The following is a 27,921-nucleotide window of genomic DNA, read 5'->3' as shown; positions in this document are numbered from 1 at the left end:
CGGACAGAAGACGGAGCCCCAGGGTTAAGAACTTCGAGACCAATCAAAAGCGTAGGATGAGATCTTCGGTGTGGCTATGCTGTTTGTGGTTTGTATGGTGAAGTGTTCCCTAAAGGTGAGAAAGGCAAGCAATTATGAGGCCAGAGCAGCAGATACGATGAATAACTGCCACTTTAAAAATAAATTAAGTAATACATACAGCATTACCAATAAAATACACTATTTAATGCCTCAAGACCATTCAGTGCTGGTTAGTCGTTCGGGTCAATTTCTTAGCGTCTAATAGAAGCACCAGGTAGCATACTGTCCAATCTGCCAACCCCTCCCCAACCAACAGCAGCAGTTCTTACATTTAAGAACAACTTATTTGGGTTCTATTTCTCTCTGGAATTCCCATTCGAAAACTGCCTCCTTCATTTTCTCTAATTCTGGTCTCCTCCATACTCTGCATCACGCCAGTTAAGTACAGATTGATTCTTGGTAGTCTCCCAACCAATCTCTAAGCACCTTGGGGAGAAGGAACACACCTCACACTTCTTTTCCAGACCTCAGAGTCCAGGTAAAAACAGTTGCTAAACATTCTCGACTGAACATACAAATTTTACAAGCACAACTTTGTGGCACACCCACTCCACAAAGACACATACCTGCCAGTTGTGCAGCATAAGCCCACAAGAAAGAGCAGCGTTTCATACAAGCCTGGCACACCATCTCTTGGAAATCCCCACTCTCGGGGGGAATGGCACCAAGATGCTGTGAATACAGAAAATCAAATATTTTTCTTGCGATCTCCAAGTTATCCAAAATGCTCATTATTTTATAAACAAATATAAGAGTACACTGCAAGAGTACACTGATCATATCTTTATAGTCTATTTTTAGATGAGTAATTGTAATGTAAAATATAACACAATTCAAAAAAAAAGGATCTTTTCTCTTTTTGTGAAGGCAATGGCTTTTAAAGGCAAAAGCTTTCCTTACCCTTCCATGGAACCAGTCTTCACAGACTACACACTGGATCATCTCATCTGGAATCTAACGTGGAAAAGCAGTGTATATGTTAATGACTACAGTGAATTCTGGGACACAGAAGCAAATCTGGCACACAGTAGAATCAGATATTAAATAATTCTTTACCAGATCTGTGAGCCCACTATACACATGCCAGGAGTCAAGGGGACAGGGAGAGACAGTGGATCAAGGGGCCAGAGAAGTTCATTCCACACGAACTGGTGTTACAATGAGCTAAGCACTTTGCAAGCAACTGTCAAAGCTCTTTCATATCAGTTGCTTAATATCTGATTCTCACAAAACTTTATAAATAAGTAATGTAGTCTCATTTTCTAGATAAACCCATTCCCAGGGAGGTAATATGAATTGACCAGTGCAGAATGTGACAACTGGGACTTTTCACCACATCATGCTGCCAAGTAATTGAAAAGGAAATGTTAGGGGCCAGCTCCGTGGCCGAGTGGTTAAGTTCGCGCGCTCTGCTGCGGTGGCCCAGGGTTCGGATCCTGGGCGCGGACATGGCACCGCTCGTCAGGCCATGCTGAGGCGGCATCCCACATCCCACAAGTAGAAGGACCTGCAACTAAGATATACAACTATGTACAGGGGGGTTTGGGGAGATAAAGCAGAAAAAAAAAAAAAAAAAAGATTGGCAACAGTTGTTAGCCCAGGTGCCAATCTTTAAAAAAAAAAGAAAAGGAAATGTTATAATCTCTTGATTATACGGACAAAACTTCCCCAATTTGAGTAAATTAAATAATAACTAAATTCCGGCCTTAGGAAAATTATATGCCAAAGGGCATAGACGATTTTTAGAATGATTTTCATTTTATTCTAAGGCTTTCATATCTACTGATTAATATTCCAATGTTGTTCTGTCCTTTCACTATTATGGTTTCTTAAAGAAAAAAAATGCTTTATATATATATAAATAGCAGTTTTATTCTTTCTTCTGCCTTGATCAATTTATTCGCCATCTTATTTTTTCTGTCTTTTAAAGATTCAACAGTGTTATAACACTTTACTCCATACCTTAAAATATCCAGTTTTAAGGTTTTATGTTTGTTAACTCAAAGATATCTTCAATTTGTTCCTCTATATAATTTGGTTCAATAATTAAAATTCCAAGACAACTAGAAAGCAAGAAAGAAGGCAGAGGCTAATTTCTCTAAATATAAAATGACGCCTTCAAATCAGTAAATGCATAAACAAAACCTACCCAATCAAATCATGGGCCAAGGATACGAAAGGACAATTCAGATAGAAGATTGTTACAAATGTCTGATAAATTCATGAAAAGATGCATAACCTCACTCACGACCATAAAAAGGAAAATTTTTTAAAGATACCATTCTTCCTCTATTAGAATGGCAAAATTTTAGAAGACTGCTGATATGTAGGGATGACCAGAGTGTTGGGGAAAAAACACTATCACACACTGTTGGTGGCTGAATCCTTTTCACAGATCACCGTTTTAAATAAAAATATCCTTTGATCCTGAGTTCTACCTCTAGGTATCTGTTCTGTGTACATACTGGCAGGAGTACTCAGTCATATCACTGCATAAGGATATTAACCGCAGCTTTCTTCATAACACTGAAAAACCAGACAACGCCAGTCTGCTTTGGAAGAACATTCAGGTAACTAACTTACAGCGTGTCAAATTATGGAATACTCTGCTGCGATTAAACAGGGCAGATGTGTATTGTTAGACATGGAAGCATGGCTATGATATACTGATAAGTGAGCAAAGCAAGCTGCAGAAGTGAACATCCAGAATTTTCACTTTCTTTAAAAGAAAAGGAAACTACAAATTGAAATACACATTCACTCATACACTTATATGTGTACAGAAAAAGGTCTAAAAACACATACACCAAAAAGTGTTAACACTGGTCATGTCTACGAGGTAAAAAGGTACAGGAGTGAGGAAGGAGAAAAACTCCTGTATACTTCTAATTGAAATTTCTAAGATGATCCAGTTTGCATAGCCCATTGCTTTCCTTCCAGGGACACAAGAGGTTGAAGGTCATTTTTTAAAAAGTGAAGGAGTCGAGCAGGCAGGCAGGCAGGCAAAGAGGGAGAGAAGGGGAAAAGGCCTGGCCTTGGGAAAATCCTGTCCAATATTTCACTCTCGTGATTTCAGAATAAGAAGAACAGTTGAGATCTCTATCAGTTACAGATCCAGCCAGATTCATAAGGAATAAATCCTGAATCCTTTCACAATCCCCAAATTCCTCCTGAACAGCTACAGAGGCCCAGAAATGACAAGAGGCTGTGGAGTGAAGGCTAGAGATGACACAGCCCCAGGCTTAGCCCCCAATTCTCTCACCTCATCTTCAGGATCAGGATAAGGTCTCTTGCAAATGCAGTACAATCCAAAAAAGTTGTCATTGTACTTATTGCCAGAATTTATCTTTGCTTTGTCCTGAAAGATATTAATTTCAATATATAATATGTTCTGATTTTAACTATCATTTCATGCATCATGAAATATATGCATTCAGTAATTTCTGCATTAAATATTGTCTCCCCAGGAACCGGTCTTTAACTTTCAAAGTACAAAGAAAAAGAATTCATGCCTATTAAAGGGACATTTTTTTCCAGGATCCTGGGAAAAAATAAAATTTATTTTTTTAACTTCTTTGTAGCAATTAGGGGAGACTGAATACATCCATTTAATAAAATGGTGATAAAAGTTAATCATAAGTATTAATCATCAGCCTACATAAACTGACATCGGCCTGGAATTTCAAAGTACTTCTTAACGCCCAGCTGTGACAGCCAAAGCCCCCAGGTTACCAGAAGGCAAAAATCGGGCAAGAAAACTGTCTAAAAATAACTTTCAAAGGAGGGGAAAAGCATGACAGTTTTGGCAATTATGACTGAACAATGTAAAATCCCTCACTTTCTCTTTCATTTCTGTTATTTCACTAAAAGTTATCATATTAGTGTAGCTTTTATTAGTCAAAAAGCAGTAAAAAAACTCCTGTGTGCATCCAGCCCACATTCACTATTACCAAATTTTATTTATTCAGTTTTTAGAGTCATACCCTCTGCCTTCAAAGCCTTAGAGCATGGGCACAACCAGCATAACGAAACCTGAATCACTTCAAACATTCGCCCAAAAACCTTTCATATTAATTACAATCTATTCTGCAGACTCTGAACAGGTTACTTAGTTTTCCAACGGGATAAAAACTGGAATACAGTCTAATATTGATTTGCCCATTTGCAAAGAATAAGCATAAAAACTTCCGGTTTGGAAAATATTTGATTTTTACCCACTCCGGCAAATATCAGTGTCAGCTACTTTCAATACATCTATAGTTACAGTGCTTACTTACAGGAAATAGTTTGCATTCCAAATTTTTAAACTTGCTGTTTCCACAATCACAACGAAAATTTCTGAAACAAAGGAGGAAGAGCCAATTTTAATTTTTCTTTTAAATCTAACAACTTACCCTTTAAATTCATATAGCCTCTTCACTTTCAACTCATTTCTGGGATCTAAAAAGTGGCCTTGGTTGCTATTCATGGATCCAATTTGGAATTTCTCCAAGAACATTAACAATAAAAGATTTAATAACTCTGGAAATTAACATGCATAAATACAAATATCTATATCTCACACGAGTAAAATAATGGCAGAGAAGGATGAGCAGTTTCATTTTGTCCCGTAATTATATTTTAAAAGACCCTCTGGAAAAAATATTCTTTCCAATTATATTAAATAATTACATTAAATTTTACCAGTGCACGGTTACTTTGAATGGAAAAGCAAGATTAAGAAAAAAATGCAGCTGGGAAAGAATTTAAACATTCAAAAAGCATTCAGCACCAATCTCTGATCATCTTTACCTTTTTGTGTATAGTTCAAACAGTTTATGACTCCCATGACATTCATAACTGCAGGCTAGGCAAATTCCTGCTGGTTCTTCTCCCTCTGGAGTGCAAGTACTACAGGCATATAGTGCTTGTCTCTTTACTGAGCCCTAAAAGACAGCCCCAAAATGCAAAAAGAGAGAGAATAAATTAATGAAATATGGCATGGTTACCTAATACTCATACTGTGATCTGAGAAATAATTGAAATCAGATTATCTGTGCTCAAGATCTTCCTGTAAAAAACACTAAAACTAATAAAAAAGCTTACACAAGAGAGTACTCCAACATTGTTGCACATTTTATATCACTATATATTTACTATATTAGTGCTTGTTTTCATACACTTTTTTCTTAAAGTGGTAGGAAGTTTAATATTCTCAGTCAGCTGTCAATAAGCTGGTCTGATTACTCATTGTGATACATGAAAACGTAGGGGAATGTGCACAGGTTGATGGAAGTAATATCACACTTTAATTTTGGAAAATCCTGTGATTCCACCAAAGAGAAAATCAATGCATTAAAAGAATCCCTTTGATATGTAGGAGATGCATGCTGAAGTATTTCGAGTGTGGTGTCATGATATCTGCAACTTATTTTCAAATGGTTCAGCAAAAAAAAAGTATATTATAAAGAAGATGATAAAGATTAAACAAATGTGGTAAAATGTTTAAAAAGTGAATATATGTAAAAGGTACAATGGTGTTTCAACATATCTGTAGATTTTAAACGTTTCAAAATAAAAAGCTGAAGGAAAAACAGACAAAACTTTTAGAAATCTTTTACCCTCCTCTAGGAAGGAGGGAGACATAAGGAAGCTTCTGGATGTCGGAAATGTTCTATTTCTCGATCTGGGTGGTAGGTATTTGCCATGTGTGTGTTTGTTTTTCAAGCCCTCCACATGATTTGTGCGATTTTCCACATATTTTACTACAATAAAAAGAAAATTTTAAGGAAGTCTGTTTTATAAAACTAAGTATATTTCAAAAATAGCTTATGTATAGACCCTTTTTTAAAAAGGAAAGCAGAGAAAAAGCTGTTTTAGTGGTGACCAAAGGTTTTAAAATACCAGCAAACACCTGGGACTATCTTTGGATAGCAGGTGTATTCAAAAATATAACCATTTGGCAGAGTAAACCCAACTGGTCAACGGCGACAAGTGCTATTATGACCTCAGTCCACACCACAGAATGACCCCAAGTCTCTCTCCTCATGCCCCAATGTTCGACTCGACGCACTCCCCCCACCAAGGTAACCTTCTTCCTCCCACCAATTCTCCTCCCTTGTTAGTTTTCTTCTACCCACCATTCTCCATTTTTGTACCTAGAAATACAGGATGAGTCGCCAAACACTATATCACACCCCCTCAAATCTTGTTCACATCTTCCAAGTGCCAAACGTCCTCTTCAAGTAGATCCTTCTCTCCTCCCCCCTCCTTTGCCAGTGCCACCTGCTGTCCTGGCTCAAGTCTATCCCCATGGGGGGCAGACCGCAGCCAGACACGGTACTTGTTTCGTCTCGCCAAAAAACTACCAGCTAGCACTTGTCAAACTAAATTGCAGAGGACCTAGCTGTCAAGGAGCCCAGCCCACACAGGGAGATTTTTTCAAATCCAGAGCTCTCTCCTTTAATTCTGCTGTGACTCTCCCATTCGGTTCCTATTAAATACTCTTAGGATGGGAAAAGTAGGGACAAAGATGTCTGAATGAGAGGTCACGGGGACGGTTTCGTAAAAAGCAGCCGGGGCGACGAGACGAGACGGGAGAGGAAGGAAAGAGCAGCTGCCCCCGGGCCAGGGGCTGGAGAATCCCGAGGGGCCGGACGGAGGCCGACCGCGGGACGAGGGGGCTCCTGCTGGACACAGGCTAAGAGAGGGGGCCCAGAGGATGAGGGTAAAAGGGCAGCTCGGCCTGGGACGGGGAAGCCTACGACGAACGGCGGCCCCGCACCACCACGGGGGAGCCGGGCCGCCGCAGGCGGGAACAGGGCAAGACCCGTCGGGAAGAGGGGGTTCAGCGGAGCCCGGGGGGGACCACGCCCGAGCCGCGCGCCCACCTGCGAGTAGGAGCACTTCTCGGAGTCGCTGCCGCCCAGCACGGCGCACGCCTCGTTCTCCAGCTCCTCGTCCTCCTCAAGCACGTCGACCAACGATACCACGGGCTCCAGCTCCGACTGCCGCCCAGCGTGGCCCTCCGCTCCCGCCATCCTCAACTGTCACCCGGACCGCCGTTCTGCCCCTGCGGAGGCGGGAAAAGCAGCCGCGGGGGGCGTGGCCGGAGGAGGCGGGGGCTGAGTGCCAGGAACCAATCCCAAAAAGGGAAGCGAAGGAAGGGGGAGGAGCGACTTCCGACGAACGGAAGTTACTCCTCTCCCTTCTCCCGCTTGCGCCCGCCGCGGGCTGGTTTCCGCTTCCGGGTGGCGCGTGCTTGTGACGCGCTCTGGAAGCCCAGCGGTCGCCATGGAGCTGTCGGGCGAGTATGTCGGGCAGGACGGGCAGCGGCAGCAGCTGCGGGTGCCCTGTGAGGCGCCTTGCGACGCGGAGCCTTTCCAGGGCCTGTTGTCGGGAGTGGCTCAGATGAGGGAGCTGGTGGCCGAGCTCTTCGGCCCCCTGGTACAGCGAGAGGCGCAGGACAGGGTGGCGGCGGCTCCGGACGAGGCCTTGGACGGTGAGCTCTGAGACGGTGCTGGAGCGACAGGAGGGCGGGGCAGGGGCGCCCGGGGAAACTTGCTCTGGGAGCCCGTGTGGAGTGGCAGACTTGGAGAAAGTGAGCCTCGGGGGAAGAATTCCAGCTAAAAATTGTTGGCACCTTCTGCCATATCTGGGCTGATCTACCTGGGCTGCTGCTACCCAAGCGTTTTCACGACCCTCTTTTCATTTGTATTACAAAAAACGTGCTGAACGCCTGCTGCTCTGTGCCAGATATTGGGGCTGAGCTCTGGAGAGAGAATGAGGTGAATGCGACTCAGTTCCTGTCCTTGCGGGACGCTCAGCCTGGTGAAGGGTTAGACAGGCAAACACTCTTATTAAAGAGTGGAAGTGTGACCCCAGGGTCCCCTGTAACTGTTGCAAACCCAGAGAACCCAGGAAGGCTTCAGCGAGGGCGTGACTTTTAAGCTGGGTATTGAAGGATGAAAAGGAGTTTTCCCAGGTGTGAAATTACAAACCTGTTTGGAAGACTGCCATCTGTCACAGAGTAGGAAGATGAAGATTGGAACAGATTTCAGTTTAACAAGTTTTAATTCCCAGGGACTCCTTTCCTTTCCCAGTTTTGTAAGTGCAGTTTGAAAGTAGAAACGGGAAATTTAATGGCATTAATTTTTGTAAAAGTCTTGTCCTTATTACAAAAATAGGTACATTTTGATTGCCTTGAGTTGTAGAACTTAAAAACTAAATATTGGAGTCAGGACTTAGTTTCTTTGTAGAGGAGATTAAACTGTACTATCCTTTCCTTTCCGTCTTGTTTACATGTTGATAATTCCAGATAATGTGAAGGAGCCAATTCAGAACATTACACTAAGTTCGGACAATACATTGTTTCTATGAGAGTGAAGTCCTGTTTCTTGCTTCCAAAATACTTCTCTAATCTGTTGAAAATAGTACTATTGGCATGAGGACGAATATAGCGAGAGCCGTATAAAAAAATTTCTGTCGTTACTTATTGGAAAAATAACTGCCACCTGTTCTGTTAATGGTGGGTTAGTAATATCTTTGTATAGGTGGACATGTTTTTGTATGTTTAAAGAAGTCCCCATAAAGCTTAGGTTTGGATTTCCTTTGTTAAAAGTGGTTGAGATTAAAATGGTGAATTTTTTCTTATATGAATTACATCTCAATTAACAAGTAATATACAAAACTTTAAAATTATAAGAATTGCTAAAGAAAAGTGACAGAACTCAACACTTTTTAAAAAGACAAATAATCCAGTTACCAAATGCGCAGAGGATTTGCATAGACAGTTCTCTAAGATATACAAGTGGCCAATAAGCACATGAAAAGATACTCAACATCATTGGCCATCAGGGAAATGGAAATCAAAACTACAATAAGATATCGCTTCATGCCCACTAGGATGGCTATATCCAAAAAGAACAATGACAAGTGTTGGCTATGGGGCTGGCCCCATGGCCGAGTGGTTAAGTTTGCACACTCTGCTTCGGCAGCCCAGGGTTTTGCAGGTTCAGATCCTGGGCACAGACTTAGCACCACTCATCAACCCATGCTGAGGCAGCATCCCACATGCCACAACTAAAAGGACCTGCAACTAAAAATTTACAACTATGTACCGGGGGGCTTTGGGGAGAAGAAGGAAAATTAAAACAAACAAAAAAACAAGTGTTGGCTAGGATGTGAAAAAATTGGAGCTCTCATACATTGCCGGTGGAAATGTAAAATGGTATCCCTTCCTCGGAAAACAGTTTGGCAGTTCCTCAAAAAGTTAAACATAAAGTTAAACGACCCAGCAAGTCCACTCCTAGTTCTCCCAAGAGAAGTGGAAACATGTTCACATAAAGACATAGGCACTCCTAGCAGCATTATTCGTAATAGCTAAAAAGTGGGGACAACACAGATGTTCTTCAGCTGATCAGTGGATAAACAAAATGCCTGTTGATACAGTAGAATATTATTCAGCAATAAAACAGAATGAAATAGTGATAAATGCTACAGTGTGACGGAATCTTGAAAACTTGCTAAGTGAAAGAAGAAAGACAAAAAGGCCACATATTTTATGCTTCATTGATATGAAATGTCCAGAATAGGCAAATCTGTAGAGAGAGAAAGTAGATGAGTGGTTGCCAAGGGCTGAGGGAGATGGGAAGTGACTACTAATGGGTATGGGATTTCTTTCTGGGATGACGAAAGTGTTGTAGAGTTAGTGATGATGGTTGCACAACCTGGTGAATATACTAAATCAATAAACCGTACACTTTAAAAGAGTGATTTTATGGCATATGAATTATATCTCCAAAAACAGTGATAGAAAAGAAAGGTTTTAAACACCAAAATTCCTGAAATCTTTTTAACCATGCATATTTTGAATCTGATATATGCATGGTTATTAATCCCTAAAGTAAAATGGTCTCATTATCAACTGTTTTAGCTATCTATATTTCTTTCAAGCACTGAACATATTGTCATACAACAAATATTTATTTTAAAAGGTGATGATGAAGATGATGCAGAAGATGAAAATAACATTGATAACAGAACTAACTCAGATGGACCATCTGCCAAACGGCCAAAACCACCATCTTAACAATAGCTTTTATGAAGTTCAAAAGACTGCTACTGTATCTTAGTTATCTCATACTGACATTTAAGGAAGATTTGTGCTCTGATTTGGGAAAGCATTTGCTTTGTTCTCCTAGGACAATTTTGTCAAAGAACTGTTTCTTCTGTTTCCATCAGAGAAAGAGATAATAAATGTTTAGAAATAAATCTGTTTTGAGTGAGCAATAAGTTTCAGATCATGGAAATAAAATACAGCCTTAATAATGTATAAAATCCTCTTAGATGGATACTGAATTTTTATTGTTTTCTACTTTTTAGATGAGATTGGATGCATTCAGGGTGGTATGGCCATAGACTGTTTTCTACGTTTTAATCATTGAATTAAGTTGTGTGATGTGTGCATCTTTTAGCTTCTGCTTCTGTCATAAAAAGTACAGTCATGGTTCACGGGCAATAACATCTCAAAGAACTGACATCAGCAAGTAGCAAAAATTGGGTATTAAATTTAAGGATGGCAGTTCTGTATAAATGAAAGAAAAATAGAAATAGAAATACTGAAGAGAAAGGAGGAACCTTGAGAGAGACCCAAGGAAACCTTGAGTCCACACTCACACCCAATATCTGGACATCCAGAGATGATACTACACAATCAATATATATTTAACTTGTACCTTAAAAGAACAAAATGGGCTGTGCTTTTATGCTGTGATATGTTATATATATAAACACAAATATCAGTGTCTAAGTAAACAATCTGTGTTAACTATAACTTAGATATCTTCTCTCATCCTGTAGCCATACTGTGATTTTGCTTAACAAAGGACTATTGAATCCTTTAAAATATATATTCCGAAAATGTGTGTGTGTATTCCTTTTCTGCTTGTCAGTGGGACTAAGGCTTTTTTTTTTTTTTTTTAACTCTGCATGTTTCCTGGCTCATTTAGAAAGCTAAAATGCAAAGAAATCAAGTAGCATTTACCTAATGAAATACAAATAGTCATAGATTTTTAGAGTTGGAAGTAACTTTACAGCTTATATGATTTGTTTCAGAGAGAAATTGAATCTTTGAATAGGTCTTTGTCCTGAGTTATAGAGTTAACCATTGGCAGAACTGGGTCATACACACAGCCTGTAAAAGATTACCATAGTACTTTCCCAGTTACACATTCTGAAATCTATAGTTTAACAAAGTACATGCTGTTAAGGAAACTGAATGTACACATCTTGTCATATCTTTAAAGAATTGTTTTCCTTGGAACGTCAGCCTTCCACTAAGTACTCTTCTGTACTCAATACCAACTAGAAAAAGTTTTATAAATGGTGAGAAATTATCTTGTTTGTTTAGTTTGTGATAATGTCTCTAATATTGGGACTTCAACTCAGTTATTGATTTATAATAATCTTTTATCTTTATACAGCCCTTTAAAAAACTTACTTGTTTGGCCGGCCCCATGGCCAAGTGGTTGAGTTCACACGCTCTGCTTCAGTGGCCCAGGGTTTCGCCAGTTCGGATCCTGGGCGCAGACATGGCACCACTCATCAGGCCACGCTGAGGCGGCGTCCCACATAGCACAACCAGAAGGACCTACAACTAGAATACACAGCTATGTACTGGTGGCTTTTGGGGAGAAGAAGAAAAAAAAAGAAAAGAAGATAGGCAACAGATGTTAGCTGAGGTGCCAATCTTTAAAAAAGAAAACTTGTATAGTTAAAATAATTCATACTTTCAAAGTAATAGCTGAACTTTGCTTCTGAACGTTCTGTTTCCTTCTTTGTTTAGTAAATATGTTTACAAAGAAGAAATTTCAAGATATTTGTGTTTGTGGTCCACTGTTTTGAGGTCTGGGTTATAAGTTTGATCTTTTCCTTAGTTTTAATACTGATTCTAGTTCTCATACTGTCTTCGTAAGTGAGCCACGTGTGTGACAAAAAAGATCAGTTTGAAGGACCACTGTGGAAGAAATGCCTTGCCTGGTTTTCTGATCTGCCTTCTGGTGGTACAGACATTAGCTGCAGGCAAGCAGAGCACGGTTACTCTCTGAAACAGCTCCAGCTTGACTTTTGTACAAGAAAGCAACTCCACAATCCTACCTGAAAATAAGCTTGACACTAGAGTTAGAGAAATAATCTTTTAAAATGTGAAACATATGGAGTTTAAAATGTGATCTACACGGACATGTGCAAGATGTCTTTGCGAAAAGTAAGTGCTTTTGTGTCACATTAAGAAACACTTTAATAGAGTTCTGTGGCCAAGGACAAGAATTTTTACTCTTTCATAATAGGTTGCTGTTGCTGGCTATAATATTAGTTAAGAAGTTTGAACATTAAAAAAAAAAAAAGCACCTAGGAAGAAAAACTTACATTGAAAAAAACAGGGGAAAAAAGTAGGGGAGGAAATCAGTTTTTTCCCCCCAGTTTCGTGATAGTGTTCACATTCAGAGGGTTTACGCTTCTCCAGCTAGTTGCCTTTCCAACCATGCTGACCTCCTTTGCCTGCCTCTAGCTCTTCGTGTCCTGTAGGTTTCAAGTTAAACATTTCCTCTGGGAGACCCTTCCTGGCTTTGCAGACAGTCAGGTCCTCGGGCTGTGTTTCTGTGGCACCTAGCCTCCCCCCTCATAGTATGAAATGTACTCTCTCAGAATTATTTCTTCAGCTCCTCAGATTTATTTTTAACTTTTATTGAGAAGGCTTGTACTTTTAAAGGAAATAAAGTTTATGTTTTCGTCCAAATGAGAAAATAATTGGAGACATCTGTTTCTCAGTTTATTATGGAGTACTTTCATCTAGTTCCTATTTAGCCTATTAAAGATACCCTATTTCTCAATGGAATTGTTCAAGCTGTACAAATACAGAAAATCATTTCTTATATAATATATTGCAGTCAGATTCTTATATAAGACATCCTGAAAACCTGGGCTATTTAAGTCACTTGTCAGCCACTCTGTTGTGATAAAATGTTTACAAGAAATTCCTGTTTGAACTTATTGTGGTTGGTAGTTGAGCACAGCAAAGTTCAGAACGATTACCATAAACTTGGCTGGTGATAGTTACAAATAAAATTAGCATGTTTGGGAAAGTTAATTACACTACAATCATTTTGTGATAATTATTTCTTGGATATTTAAGTATACAGTAAGAGTAGAGTGTAACATTCTTATAGAAATTGGAGAATATTTGTAAAAATAACACTTCCAGTTTTATTTTAACAAAGGAGAAGTTGGTTAGTTTTTGTGATGAATTTGGGTACTTTTCTCACCACTTGGAACATAATAAGTTTCAGGTAGATTCAAGAATTTTAGTGTGAAAAACAAAACCATGAAAGTGCTAAAAGAAAATGGAGTAATAGTTTTTATAGTCTCAGAGCAAGGAAGGTTTCCTAAGCAAGATTTTTAAAAATCCAGAAACCATGATAGAAAAGATTAATAAATATGATTACATAATAAAATTTCTGAACATTCTATAAATAAAGTTAAAAGACAAAGAGGGGAAAAGTATTGAATGTTTTCAGCACAAATGACTAAGAACTAATCTCTTTTATAAACCTCATGTGTACCAGTCAGAAAGACGATAGACAAGGGTGAAGGAAAGGGCAACAAAAGCAAAAATAAGCAAATAGGACCACATCAAACTAAAAAACTTCTGCACAGCAAAGGAAATCAAGATGAAAGGGAAACCTACTGAATGAGAGAAGATATTTGCAAATCATACATCCGATAAGGAGTTAATATCCAAAGTAAAGAACTCACACAACTTAATATCAAAAAAAACCCTGACGGGGCCGGTCCCATGGCCGACTGGTTAAGTCTGCATGCTCCGCTTTGGCGGCCCGGGGTTTTGCCAGTTTGGATCCTGGGCATGGACATGGCACCGCTCATCAGGCCATGCTGAGGCAGCGTCCCACAGAGCACAACCAAAGGCGCCGACAACTAGAGTCTACAACTGTGTACTGCAGAGCTTTGGGGAGGAGGAGACGAAAAAAGAATTAAAAAAAAAAAAACCTGATTAAAAAATGGGCAGAGGACTTGAATAGAAATTTTTCCAAAGAAGACATACAGGTGACCAACAGGCACATGAAAAGATACTCAACGTCACTAATCATCAGGGAAATGCAAATCAAAACCACAGTGAAATATTACCTCACACCTGTCGGAATGGCTATAATCAAAAGGAAAAACAAGTGTTGGTGAGGATGTGGAGAAAAGGGAACCCGTGTGCACTCCCGGTGGGAATGTAAACTGGTGTGGCCACTATGGAAAATAGCATGGAGGTTCCTCAAAAAACTAAAAATAGAACTACCATATGATCCAGCAGTTCCACTTCTGGGTATTTATCTGAAGAAAATGAAAACACTAATTTGTAAAGATATATGCACCCTTATGTTCACTGTAGCATTATTTATGGTAGCCAAGATACGGAAGCAACCTAAATGTCCATCAACAGAAGAATAAAGAAGTGTATATATATATACAATGAAATATGAAAAATTGTATGTAATGTATTTTTCAACACAGATACAGAAAATGAAACTTTCAAACTTTTTAATTTTAAAAAGTCATGCATTAAATTTAATAAGAACAAATCAGCCATATTAACAGTTTAAAACATTGTCATGTAAGTAATTCAAGGCAAAAGTTGACCAGTCTAGACTTCAAACAAACCCTCCACATTTCCCATCTGACTGATACTTTGGCAGATGAAGGAGTAGAACGCAACTTCTAAGGAGGTCAGGAGAGCTGAGCTCAATATGAAATAGGGTACCATGAAAAGAGGAGGAGGTGGTTTAAAACTCATGTGCCTAACCTTAACTTTGAAAAAATTGCCCTCTAGCCACTGCATTATTCTCAAAGTATAAAATGAATTTCACAGTGTTGCCGTAACTATTCCAGTTCTCAGGTGACCTTTGGGATCAGTATCGCTCTATTTAAAGACATGGCCCAGGAAACAGTGAATGCTAGACAGTAACCTTCTATTTAAACCTTTGAAAAAGCAGCAGCTCACACTGGGGCAGCAACAAGGCCACTGGGGTACAGTTTTAAATAGAAATTTACTCTGATGTCAGAAATTCTCCTGGGGATAGAAGTAACTTCTAGAAACACATTACTAGTTTAAATGAGTGCATTATGGGGCCAGGGCATTGCCTTGAACATCACAGCACTGACATTGTGTGCTGTAGCTCTAAAAGGTTGTCGCGACACTTGGTGCAAATGTTAGGCGGTTTAGGAAACCGTTATCTTCATAATTGTAACTTGACAATTCCTCAGGGCTCTCACTACCCTTAAAACCATGTTTGTGAATGTGGTATGTTTTTCTTTGCATCACTAAGAAAAAGCCCAAGACAACTACCATCACAAGAACTGCTGGCAAAAATAAGCTGAGGGTCTCATTTTAAATCTTGGCCTTGAAAAGATTATATCACTATATACTGAAACTTGAAAGAGCTTAATAACCAAACTTATCTGGAACATGGGCAGATTATGCTGTGCCCTTAGCAGTAAATGTTAATCTTAACCTGTATTCTCTCTGGAGGGTGAACTAGCTTGTTTGCAGTCTAAAGAGGGAGGTGTTCAGTGGCAATAAGCATCATTCATGCAGTAAGTACTTACTGAGCACCTGTATAGGCCAGGCCCTCTTCTAGGCATGGGGCATACAGCAGTGAACAAACGGGCAAAATCTCTGCCCTCATGGGGTTTAGATTCTGACAAAATATGTAACATGTCATGTGATGGTCATGCTGCGGAGAAAAGCAGGGGAGGAGGATGCTTAGTTTTGAATAGGGCAGTCAGAAGCAGCCTCACTAAGCTGACAGCTGAACGAAGGTCTGAAGGTGGTGATGGAGCCGGGTGCGGCCGAGCCTCCCAGCAGAAGGTACACTGAGTGCAGACGCCCTGCAACAGGGTTTTTTGGTGTGTTCTGGAATCAGAAAGAAGACCAGTGTGGCTGGTGTGGAGTGAAGGGTGAAGAGAGCAGTAGAAAATGAAGTAGAGGCCAAGGGCTGCTTATTTAGGACTTTTGTATGCCATGTTAAGACTTTGACTTGTATTCTAAGAAGGGAAACTATAGGAGGATTTTGGAGAGGAATAACATTAAAGCACCCCTCGACACTTGTTTGCTAGGGGATGTGCAGGGGACTTGACGAGCAGACTTTGGTGGAGGGAAAGAGGATCAGCAGCTTGGTTTTGGACAGGTTGAATTTCAGGTCCCTGGTAGGACATCTTAGTAAATATCGAGTACGCACTTAGATATTCAAGTCTGGAACTCAGAGAGATGCAAGGTAGTGATATAAATTTGGGCATTTAAACATGAGCCTGGATGAGATGACCAAGGGAGTAAGTGTGGAAAAGAGAACTGGGGCATGCCAACATTTAGAAACTGGGCAGATCCCCAGTGAGGAACCAGCAAAGGAGACAGGAGAAGCTGTTGAGGAAGGCAAACCAGAAAAGTATCAAGAACTGAGCTGGGGCTGGCCCGGTGGTGCAGCGGTTAAGTTCACACATTCCGATTCTTGGCCACCCAGGGTTCGCTGGTTCAGATCCCGGGTGCAGACATGGCACCGCTTGGCATGCCGTGCTATGGTAGGTGTCCCACATATAGTAGAGGAAGATGGGCACAGATGTTAGCTCAGGGCCAGGCTTCCTCAGCAAAAAGAGGAGGACTGGCAGTAGTTAGCTCAGGGCTAATCTTCCTCAAAAAAAAAAAAAGAAAAAACAACTGAGCTAATACATAGTAGCTACTAGCCACATGTGGCTATTTAAATTTAAATTAATTAAAATTTAAAATTCAGTCCCTTAGTCACTCTCGCCACACCTCAAGGGTTCCGTTCATGTGGCTAGTGGCTACTCATTTGAACAGAACAGATAATAGAACATTTCCATATTTCCATCATTGCGAAAGTTCTACTGGGCAGTACTGATCTAGAAGCCAACTGAAGAAAATATCTCAGGGACAGGGAATGTGTCAAAAACTGCTGATTAGTAATTTGAGGACTGAGACTTGACTGTTAGATTTAGTTATGTGACGACCTCTTGACGGCTGAGCAGTTTTGGTAGAGTGGGAGACAAAAGCCTGATAGAGGTGTATACAGGGTAAAGTGGAAGAGAAGAATTGGAATCAGAAAATATAGATACCTTGTTCGCAACCTTGGGCTTTGCCTGGCAGAGTCTGCAGTCTACTGGTGCGGTCACGTCATGTCGGTCACGTCCACACTGACATTGCCGCTGCTGAGGGGCCTGACAGGCACGGCCTGGGGCTCGTGGTGCTGCATGCCCAGATCCATTTCAGGTTGCCGCAGGAGCAGCTGAGGACCTTGGATGTTGCCATTGGGTTCACCTCCTGCTTCCTGTTTCCTTCTGCCATGGGGCTGGGTCTTGTCACACCTGGAGAGCTACAAAAGCAGGGGAGTGAAGGGGTCCTCTCCCTCACCTTGTGACCTGACTACCCCCAGCCTGTCCTGATCATGTCTGCTGCATTCCTGGCTGGCCTCCCCAGGACCATGGCCTTCAGTTACGGTGACCTCTTCTGCCATCATGACCTCTCAATTTCTCCCTAGTCACATCCTGGGACCACATATTGGTTTATAAGACCCTGTTTGATAGGCCCCCCCCAGTAACAGTAAAGTCTATTTGAACCTTGAAAAAAATAAAAGAAAGAAAATATAGACATCTCTTTAAAGATTTGCATTTCGAACAGCTGGGGTGAACTTACTGCAGAGTATTTGTTGAAGCTGTTCCAAAGACAAACGCAGCTCTCATGCCTAACAGTTGAGTCTTTGTGGTGCATAAAAACCCACGGCCCAGTGACTCTCAACCCTATTAGAATCATTTGAAGAGCTCTGAAAGCATGACTGCCTGGGCCTCTCCCCCAGAGACTGATAGAACTGGTTGGGAAGGGACCCAGGCATTGTTTATGTGAGTTTTGCTCTGTTTTTTGTTTATTTCCTTGGGTGGTTCTAATATTCAGCCACGGTTCAAGACCCGCTCATTGCCTTCAACCAAACGAAAATACTAATGCATGATGATTCCTAATCATGGTCCAGAATTATATGGAAGTTTATAAATATGTTGGAGAATTTATAAAGTCATGGCATTTATTTGATACAAAAATACGGCATGCTATTTTGGTAAGCTTTTCTGCCAGTGATTTGGAGACTTGAGAACGTTAAGAAGGAAATCGACACTAGATAATCTTAGTAAAGACTTTAACACTATCCATGGGTGAACAGATATTCTGGTTTATTTTGTGGGTGCAGTTACTCTCGCAGCAACACTATCTGATAATTCCACTTCCCCAAAGAAAAGCTTTTGTTCATTATAAAAGCTTTGAAGTAGAATCAAATTCTAAACTTGGGGAATCACATTTTCTCTAAAACTGGTAGCGTCAAGTGGAATAAATCAGAGAAAGACAAATACTGTATGATCTCACTTATATGTGGAATCTAAAAAATAAACAACACACCAAAACACTCATGGAAAAAGAGATGAGACTTGTGGTTACCAGAAGCAGAGGGTGGGGGAGGGAGAAGTGGAGAAGGTGGTGGAAAGGTACAAACCTCCAGTTACAGGGTAAGTACCAGGGATGTAACGCACAGGGTGACTACAGGTAAGACTACTATATGATAGGTGGGAAAGTTATTCAGTGAGTAAATCCTAAGAGTTCTCATCTCAAAGAGAAAATGTTTTTCCTTTTCCCTTTCTTTTATTTTTATTGTATCTGTATGAGAAGATGGATGTTAGCTGAATCTATTGTAGTAATCATTTCAGAATATCTGTAAATCAAACCATCATGCTGAACTTATACAGTGAAGTATGTCAATTTTTTTTCAAAACTGGAAAAAAATGTGAAAAAAAAAAACCCCAACTGGTAGCATCTTTTTTTTTCTCCCCTTTTTCTCCCAAAGCCCCCTGGTACACAGTTGAGTGTTTTTCAGTTGTGGGTCCTTCTAGTTGTGGCACGTGGGACACTGCCTCAGCATGGCCTCATGAGCGGTACCATGTCCACGCCCAGGATTGGAACCGGCAAAACCCTGGGCCCCCGAAGCAGAGCGTGCGAACTTAACCATTCGGCCATGAGGCTGGCCCCTCATAGCGTTTTTAAAACCAGAAAATTTACATGGTGACTCAAGCTCCATAAATTAGATGTTTGTTTCTGTGATTCAGTTATCCATTCCCTATCGTGGCACTTAAAAAAAATATCTGGCATGTTTCCATGAAAAACACTCAACAGGTATTACTTCATTTCCAGTGTAGTTGGAAATAAAATGACCCATTAAACCGCTGTGGGACATGACTCTGTTTTTCTCATATCTGAAAGCAAGTATCATTGACTAGTTACGGATCTAGGGTGCTTGCCCTTCCCTTGAAAGCCCTGAAGCACTCCCTATCTTTGCCATTCATCTCACTACCTAGTCTGATATTCACTGCTTTTTGTAATGTGATGTGAATATGAAATAAATGATGGTCTGCTATAATACACAGGTCTCCTCTCCATGAGTGTCAGCCTCCTCCTCAATCTGATAGAGCTAGGAGATTAATTTCACCTTTCCCTCTTTACCAAAACAGTGCTTTGAACTTTTAGATAGCCATAGACAAAATAGGACTAATCTACAACTTGGGTAATTAATTCCTAAATAATCAAAAAATAGATTAACCCTGCAATCTGAAATTTAACAGTTACATTTGAGAATACTGCATTACTCCTCTAATTATTTTACTATTTCTACTACCAAGGCAATATGATCTTAAAAGACAGAAATGGACTGAGCATTTACTTACAAATCCCCAAATATTAGAATTTGAAATATGACATAAAGTCTACTTCAATAAAAAGGAATTACTACTTTGTAAGACAAGTGGCAACCTCACAAACCTGGCATCAAGCATTTATAAAACAAAAAAAATTGAAATAATTAAATCATTTCCAGACTATCACTGCCTCAGAACTAATCAAATAAAACAAGAAACTGCTCGATGATTTTCCTCAAATTCCCCTCTCTTTTTGAGAAGCAGTACAGTGGCCTGATAGAGCTGGAGATCTGAAGCCAGGCATCCTGGGTCCACATCCTGGCTCTTCCACTTACTGCTGTGTGACCGTGGGCCAGCTGTTCCTTCCTGTGTGCTTCAGGTCTCCCCCTTTTTCTCTTCTGTAAAACGGCGCTAGGGCCAGGGCACACCTGTCTCATAGGATGTGGTGAGGAAGGAATGTACATCGTTCAGAAGATAGTGCCTGCAGCTAGCTACTATCAGTAAGTACTCGAAAGATAAACAAGTGATTTGGTTATCTGACCTCGAAGAAACACAGATATTTCTAACTGCTGCTCACTTTGAAGATTCAGTGTATTTTAGCAAAAAGTGTCATTTCAGTAATTAGACCTTTGGAGGTGGTAAAGAAATGAGATTAATTGGAGAAGGATTTGATCTTGCTCCTTTTGAGTTACAAAGGTACCTGCTTTATCTTTCAAGTAAAAGCTTGCTGTGGAGTGCTCAGCCTTCCATTCTGGTCAAATCAGACTTATAGTAAAGGTTGAGGTTGCTAGAAAACTTGTGGATTTTCACAGCTCAGAGAAATTGAGAAAAACCTTTCTCAGTAAGATTGCCGTTTCCATTCTTTAACGTGTCGGGAGACAGTACCCAGTGCTGAGACATTTGTCATTTGTGAGAAGCACCAACAGCTCAGTGGTTAGGAACAAAGGCGTCAGATGCCTAGTTATAATTCTGGTTCCCCTACTTACCAGCTGTGTGACCTTTGACAAGTTACTTATCTTCTCTACCTCAGCTTCCTTATCTGTAAAATCTGGATAATAACTGCTATTTCATAGGGTTGTTGGGAGGATTAAATGAATTAATTCTTAACGCTCTTAGAACAGGGCCCAAGAGAGTAAACACCCCCTCCCAAATGTTATGATTATTAAAATCTATCAGTGTAAAACATTTCACTGGTATTGACGTAACTGTATAAAAATATATCTTGATCTCACCCAGAAAAAAGAAATCCTAAAATCTACCATTTCCATTTTTTAGTGATTTGTATTGATACGAGACATGAGGTAGTAAGTACAGATGCACATTAGGAAGCACAAGGATCACATCTTCATGCAGTCAACCTATTGCCTGAAGGCTGGACGCCGTGGCAGAAGAGAGAATTGGAAGGGTGATGACTTGGTGCAATCTTGTAGAGCGGATCACACACCTGACAGGGACTAGACTAAATATTTTCACTGAACACCTTGCTTCCATCTCCTCTGTGTCAAGATTCCTCAACTTTCAAACATTCAGTCTCTTCCTAAGTAGTTTTTGTTGTTTTTTTTAAAGATTTGCACCTGAGCTAACATCTGTTGCCTATCTTCTTTTTTTTTTCCTTCTCCACAAAGCCCCCCAGTACATAGTTGTATATTGTAGTTGCAGGTCCTTCTAGCTCTGCTATGTGGGACACCACCTCAGCATGGCCTGATGAGCGACACTAGGTCCATGCCCAGGATCCAAACTGGTGAAACCCTGGACCACCGAAGCAGAGCATGTGGACTCAACCACTGGGCCATCAGGCCGGACCCTCTAAGTAGTTTTTTAAAAACCAGTAGCATTAATAATGTTAGTAATGCCAGTAGCACTATCAAGAGGAGGAACAAATTCTGCTTATCCAGACAGCCATCACCTCAGTAATTTTATACCAATTTCTCACAAGCTGATAGCAAGCAAGCATACAAAGTTGGTGTTTCAGTCCGAAGAATTTTAAAGCAAGCCAAGTAACTGTATAAAATTTAAATTTTATGACCATGTTTGGACCTTTTGACATTAAACACAATGAAAATGTTCATACTCATTTCTTCCCCAAAGGAAGAATTTCTTAACCATCACTATGTTGCACAGAATAAAAATATGAGTTCAGGTACTTATTCAAGTTGCTAAAGAATGCAAACAACAGACACAATTTTACTTCCAAAATCTGAAATCATCAACATGATTTTGTAGTACTGTATCTCAGGCTTTACCTAAAAATTCATTATTATTCAGATAAAGATAGCCCCCTAGTCACATTTTTAAAAAAGCCTCTGCCCACCGCAACTTCCTGAGGTCTGTGAAACTGCAGTCTTGTGATCAGGTTCCATATGGCAGTTTGGTAATCATAAGGGAAAACCGTGACTGCTTTCACGTGTCAATCAGTTGTAGTCTGCTGATCTGATTAGAAGCCTTGACAAAGGCCTGGTGGCGATTGCAAATAACTGCCAAGCATATGGGGATAATACAGTAGCCCACCGTTTTGGGGTCAGCTCTCGTACAAGAATAAAGGAACAAAAACATCTGTAAGTAAGGTATCAGAAAAATAACTGTCCAAAACCAAAACGGCAGAGAGAGCAACCGAGCTTTCAAGGAGTGTGTCCATGTGGTTCCTTCAAGGGGCTCCTCTGGGTGCTGCTGAATGTGTTCCAAGGCCAGCCTGTTGTAAGTCTCATTGATTTCAAAAACATAGTAAAATGCTGCTGCACTTGCTAACAGATACAGTCCCACTCCAATCCATCCCATCCGCTGACGGAAGTTCATCATTCTCCATGCTCTGTGCCTTCAAAGTGAAAAAAAAGTTAGGGTCTAGCAATGCTGTCATGGCAACTATTCCAACTGTACTTGCTTTATTTCCCACGAGTTCTAAAACACCCCACTAACGCATTTAAGGTTTAAAGTAAATTTACATTACTAAGAAATGTAAATAACTTACAGGTTGTTTTATGTAATAATTATGAGGAAGTAAAGTTTCACTACATACTGGGTCTGCTTTTTATGTGAATCCCACAGCATAAATAAATCACTATATCCGGCTTAAGAGGTCCAGCACATCTTCCATTAAGAAATTGAAATTAAACTAGTTTCCTACGGAACAATTCCCTTTTACACTTAAAATACTTTGACTTAAAAATATTGCTTCAGACGTAAACACTTGGTTCTCCTAGTCAAACCAACGTCGGGGCCCCCAAGTTAAGACAGTAACTCTTAAACACTTACAATGGTCCCGAAAATCTTCCTGTTCCCACGGCAAGCGTTAAAGAGTCACTCAGTTCTGAATAATCAGGTGGCTTTGGCATTTCAGAGAAAACCACCATAAAAGAAATCTCCGGGGTCACCGGCTGGGAGAAAGGTGAGCGCGGCCAGCCTGGAGCATAAGCTAATTGTGATTAAGCAGAGCGTGACTGCGGCCGGTCACGCGGCGGCCCGGCGCCTGTCGCCGCTGCCGGAGACCCAGCCCGGGTCACCCCGCCCGGCCGGAGGCGCCCCAGCCACCCGGGCCTCCCCTGCAGCCGCCCCGCCCCCTGCCGCGCTGCAGCGCCGGCCGGCCGCGACAGGGCTGCGCGGGCGGCGCCAGGCCCGAGCCTCTCCGCCTCGCAGCGCCGGGAGCCCAGTGTCGGGCAGCCGCCACCGGCCGAGCCTGCAGGGGTGGGCAGGTCCTGGATCTCACCTTCCTGTCCCGGTTGGCCAGCCCGCCCGCCGTCCCGGATGCTGCCACAGTCGGGGCTTCCGGCTCGAGCCGGAAGCGCGCGCGCCCCGCCCCGAAAGACCCTCCCCGTCGTGACGTCAGAGGCCTCAGCCCGCGGCGCCGCCTTCCCGGCGCGCCCCAAACCGCGCCAACCTGGACGCGGGCAGAGGCTGCGGCGGCGCGGGAGGCGGTGCCACCCTTCAGGTGGGCCTGGTCCCTGGTGTCTCGCTCCGCCCCTGATCGCCCCGTCCCTCCTTCGTGCCTCTGCCCGGCCCCCGGGAGCCCTGTCGAGTGTCCATCGAGTGCAGAAGACGCCGTCCTCCCGCTCCTCGGCCTGGGCGCCGGCGACGGACTCAGACACCGACAACCAGATAACCGGCGAGGGGAAGCGGGCCCCGCCGGCGGCTGTGGGCGCCCGAGGCGAGGAGCGGGTAAGGTGGCTGCTGGCCGCGGTGGGGCCGGCGGGATGCGCTGGGCTTCTCAGGGGCGGGCGTGCACACCTGCGGCTAACCCGACCGCGCCGTCCTCGCGGGCCGCCGGGCCCCCGACGCTGGCCGGACTTAGCCGTAGTACCGCGGAGGAACACCGTGAATTGCGGGGGCAGCAGTGCCCCGAAATTTCAGTCTCTCGGTTGGGGCGTCGCGACGCCGAGGCTCTTGGAGGACTGGTGCAGGGGGATGGATGTGAACCCTCGGAAAACGCTGCTCATCGCCGGCATCCTCCAGACCTGCAGTGTGGCAGAGATGGAGGAGGCCCTGCGGGCTGGCCTAGCTCTCTTGGGCGAGTACAGACTGCTCGGGAGGATGTTCAGGAGGGACGAGAACAGGAATGTAGCCTTAACAGGGCTTCCTCAGGAGACTGGTCCTGCTCTGGTCCCTAAGGACACACCTGGAAAAGGGGGTGTCTGGAGAGTGATCTTTAATCCCCGTGACCCAGATGACGCATTTTTAAGCAGATTAAATGAATTCTTAGAGGGAGAGGGCATGACTTTGTGTGAGTTTGCCAGAGCTCTTGGGTATGGAAACGGCCCTTTTGACCTAGACCAGGACATGATCCCAGAAGTACGGGCCCCTATGTTGGCACAGGCATTACCTGAGGCTCTTCAGCCTGCCCTGCAATACCTGGAATACAAAAAGATGAGAATATTCTCGGTCAGCGATCCTCCAGAACCAGACCAAGAAGAATTTGAACCCTGGCTGTTTCATACCACGCAAATGATAAAATCATGGCGGGTTTCAGATGCAGAGAAAAGAAGGTGATTGCCAGAAAGCCCTAGAAGCCCAGCATTTGATGTCATTCGTGTCCTCAATATAAACAGTCCTTTAATTACAGTCCCTGAATGCCTGCGAGCTCTTGAGCAGGTATTTGGGGTTATCATAATCCCAGGGAGTTGCAGGTCAAATATCTGACCACTTACCAGAAGGAGGAAGAAAAATTGTCTGCTTATGTACTAAGCCTGGAGCCTGTGTTACAGAAACTGGTAGAGAGGTGAGCAATTGGGAGAGAAGTTGTGAACCAGGCCCGCCTGGACCAAGTCATTGCTGGAGCAGGCCACAGAACACTGCACAGGAAGCTCGCTCTGCGCGGGGAGGCCCTGGCTTCCTGCAGCTGCTGACGCTGATAAAGAAAGAAGACGCCGCTGAGGAGGAGGAGGAGGCCCTTCTCCAGGCAGGACTGGAGGGGCATTTCGTCTGAATCTTAGGAAACCAGGAGGGGACATCTGACAGCGAGCGGAGCACGGACGTTGAACAGTCCTCATACTCCAGTGATAGACATTAACCTGTCCCTACCTTGTGCTGCCAAGTAACTCATTTTTGTCCAGTTCTCAGTATAAATCCTTTGTCATTTCTGTGCCTATTTTATATCTCTTAATGTGTCATTGACTAGGAAGGCTGTAGTTCTGCACTGGTATTTATGTATTTATTTTCACCTCCATGAATTTTTTATCATACGAAATTGTATGAAAGGTCTGTCACTACACCTGTGGTGCTCTGAGAGGATGGCAAGGCTCAGGTGCTTATGCTCACTCGATCTTGTTGAGATGTCAGCTGTGTGAACAGGTGGAAGTGTGGCATGTCAAAGGTGATAATGGATCATAGATAGTTTTTTTTTTTTTGAGGAAGATGAGCCCTGAGCAAACTGCTGCCAATCCTCTTCTTTTTGCTGAGGAAGACTGGCCCTGAGCTAACATCCGTGCCCGTCTTCCTCTACTTTTTTATATGTGGGATGCCTACCACAGCATGGCTTGCCAAGCGGTGCCGTCTCCACACCCGGGATCTGAACTGGCGAACCCTGGGCCACGGAAGCGGACGTGTGCACTTGACCTCTGCCTACCGGGCCGGCCCCCATAGATAGTTTTTAGGTGTTTATTGCCCTCCATTTATCATGAAGATCTTGAGCAGTGGTTAAGAGACTTCATTATTTTCTATGTGCATCAGAATTTTACTGATTTTGTGCATTCAAAATGAGAATTAAATGCGGAGGTTGGTGAGTTTGTAGCTGCCTTCTCTAACCCGGATTTTCGATGTGCGTCATCAAAACATCTAGTTCTGAATATCCTTTTCATAGGGGTTCTGAAATTGTAGGTGTGAACTTATAAAATGAAGGACTGCTAATAAGATGACCTCTTTTATCTGTTATGTTTATAAAAGGGTTCCAAGAGAGATTTCATTTGAACGAAGGGTGCCAAAAGCGTGAACCTGAAAACCACTGAATTTACACAATCTTAGTCCCTTGGACACTTTTCCTCATGGTGCCCAGGGGTAGGAAGTAGTTTCCTAAGTGAGATTGCTATAGGAACCTTCTCCTGAAGCACAATGGAGTGAAACAAGACAGTACACAAATTAGTGCAAGCTGCAGGTCCAGCTGTATCAGTGCATTGAATTTGGAGGGTGGAAGGAAGGGAATGAACATTGCATATCTCTGTATGGCATCCTGGACTTAACATTTTTCCATGTACTTTCTCAATTAATCCTCTTAAAAATCCTGCAGTATAGGAAAACTCAGTTTCGCACTTGAAATGGGCACATGAAGGTAAAGAACTTGCCCAAGGTGAAACAATGGGTTTCAGAGTTCTATCCTCTGTGTTACTGTAAGGCCCATATTCTTCCCACTGCCAAGAAAGAGAAGCAATCATAAGGGTATCTGTACCCAGCAGCCTCACAAGGGAGGCTGGGCAGATGTTACCCGCGTTTCATAAATGCACATCTTGAATGTGTTAGCGTGGAGTACGTTCCGCTGAATCGCTGCTGCAAACTAGACACTATTAGAAGCGGGAGTATGAGAACCTGTAAGGCCCAGGGGCAGCTGATGGACAGACATCGTGTGTGTGCACACACAGATGTGGACAAACGTTGCACCTCTCCTATGTGCAAGGCACCAAGCTGGGGAGTTTAGACTGCTTTGTTAAATTTAGGTTATAATCCCTGCCATGGAGGTCTCTCCAGAATCAATAATAGTAGCTGACATTGAACACTTGCCATGGGACAGCACTGAGCACCATTGAACACCTGTGGTCCTCCAACCATACTGAGAGGCAAGTCCTTTTGTTTTCCCCGTTTTGCAGATCAATGAGGCACAGAGAAGTTACACATCTTGCAGCAGGTTTCCCGGTTAATGAGTGGCGGGGCCAGGATTCACACTCTAGCCTCTGTTTCCAGAGTCCTTGCTCTCCATCGACTCTGTGCTGCCTTGTTAAATCCTCGCAGAAACCTGTGAGAAACATACCGTCATTTCCCCCCTTACAGATGAGAGGTGTGAGGCTCAGAAGATTCAGTCCCGGGGCAAGGGCACGTAGTCTGACTCCAGAGAGCTTCTAAGGTGTTCTGACATATGCATCTGGTAAACACCACGTATTAAAACACCATGTGTTAAAAATGGCGGTTATGTTAATGAAAGGTGAAGTATTAAAAATGTTTGTTCTTTAAATGCTATGTTTCAAAAACATGAACAAAGAGAACATTAAAATACTATAGTCATGTACCATGTCATGACTTTACGCTCCAAGAGAACGCATGTACAACATTGGTCCCATTGGGTTAGTCCCATACAGCCTAGGTGTGGAGTAGGCTGTACCATCTAGGTTTGGTAAGTACACTCTAGGATGTTCACCCAATGATGACATCACCTAACAACACATTTCTTAGAATGTACCTCCATCATCGTTAAGCAACACATGACTGTAGTTGTGTCGGGAGGATGGAACTATAAGGGTGATTTAGTTTTCTTTCATTTCCTAAATGTGTTGTTTTTTTAAACGAAAAATAAACATGCATAGGCAGTGTTCAAAAAGCAAAAGCCAAGTGGCAAGTCAAAGGAACGCAGGAGTCAGCCTGGAAGAG

General features: G+C 42.4%; 4 protein-coding genes across 4 annotated transcripts in view; 2 read left to right on the top strand and 2 right to left on the bottom strand.

The window, feature by feature from the left end:
- The window catches only part of UBR7 (ubiquitin protein ligase E3 component n-recognin 7), a 13,662-nt gene extending 6,508 nt beyond the window's left edge, over positions 1-7,154 (bottom strand). The window contains exons 1-6 of the mRNA XM_046647514.1: positions 6,951-7,154; positions 4,873-5,006; positions 4,359-4,419; positions 3,344-3,439; positions 982-1,035; positions 648-753 (exon numbers count right to left, since the gene is read on the bottom strand). Of these exons, the coding sequence (XP_046503470.1) occupies positions 648-753; positions 982-1,035; positions 3,344-3,439; positions 4,359-4,419; positions 4,873-5,006; positions 6,951-7,100 (601 nt within the window). The 5' untranslated portion in view covers positions 7,101-7,154. The remainder of the gene's footprint in view (positions 1-647; positions 754-981; positions 1,036-3,343; positions 3,440-4,358; positions 4,420-4,872; positions 5,007-6,950) is intronic.
- Positions 7,155-7,317: 163 nt separating this feature from the next.
- Positions 7,318-10,985, top strand: GON7 (GON7 subunit of KEOPS complex). The gene is made up of 2 exons (XM_046647515.1): positions 7,318-7,561; positions 10,056-10,985. The coding sequence occupies exons 1-2, from the start codon at positions 7,354-7,356 to the stop codon at positions 10,148-10,150; spliced, it is 303 nt and encodes a 100-aa protein (XP_046503471.1). The 5' UTR covers positions 7,318-7,353; the 3' UTR covers positions 10,151-10,985.
- Positions 10,986-21,861: 10,876 nt separating this feature from the next.
- LYSET (lysosomal enzyme trafficking factor) lies at positions 21,862-23,557 on the bottom strand. The gene is made up of 2 exons (XM_046647844.1): positions 23,113-23,557; positions 21,862-22,675 (listed from the first exon to the last, which is right to left on the bottom strand). Exons 1-2 carry the CDS (start codon positions 23,208-23,210, stop codon positions 22,264-22,266), a joined length of 510 nt encoding a protein of 169 aa, XP_046503800.1. The 5' UTR covers positions 23,211-23,557; the 3' UTR covers positions 21,862-22,263.
- Positions 23,558-23,565: 8 nt separating this feature from the next.
- Positions 23,566-26,199, top strand: MOAP1 (modulator of apoptosis 1). Its single transcript, XM_046647843.1, is given in 3 exon segments — positions 23,566-24,952; positions 24,955-25,170; positions 25,173-26,199. Coding segments are annotated over 3 exon segments (1,671 nt in total). The 5' UTR covers positions 23,566-23,601; the 3' UTR covers positions 25,277-26,199.
- The last annotated feature ends 1,722 nt before the right edge of the window (positions 26,200-27,921 follow it).

Source organism: Equus quagga, chromosome 20 (assembly GCF_021613505.1).
Source record: "Equus quagga isolate Etosha38 chromosome 20, UCLA_HA_Equagga_1.0, whole genome shotgun sequence".
Lineage (NCBI taxonomy): Eukaryota > Metazoa > Chordata > Mammalia > Perissodactyla > Equidae > Equus > Equus quagga.
This window is presented reverse-complemented; position numbering and strand designations above follow the sequence as displayed.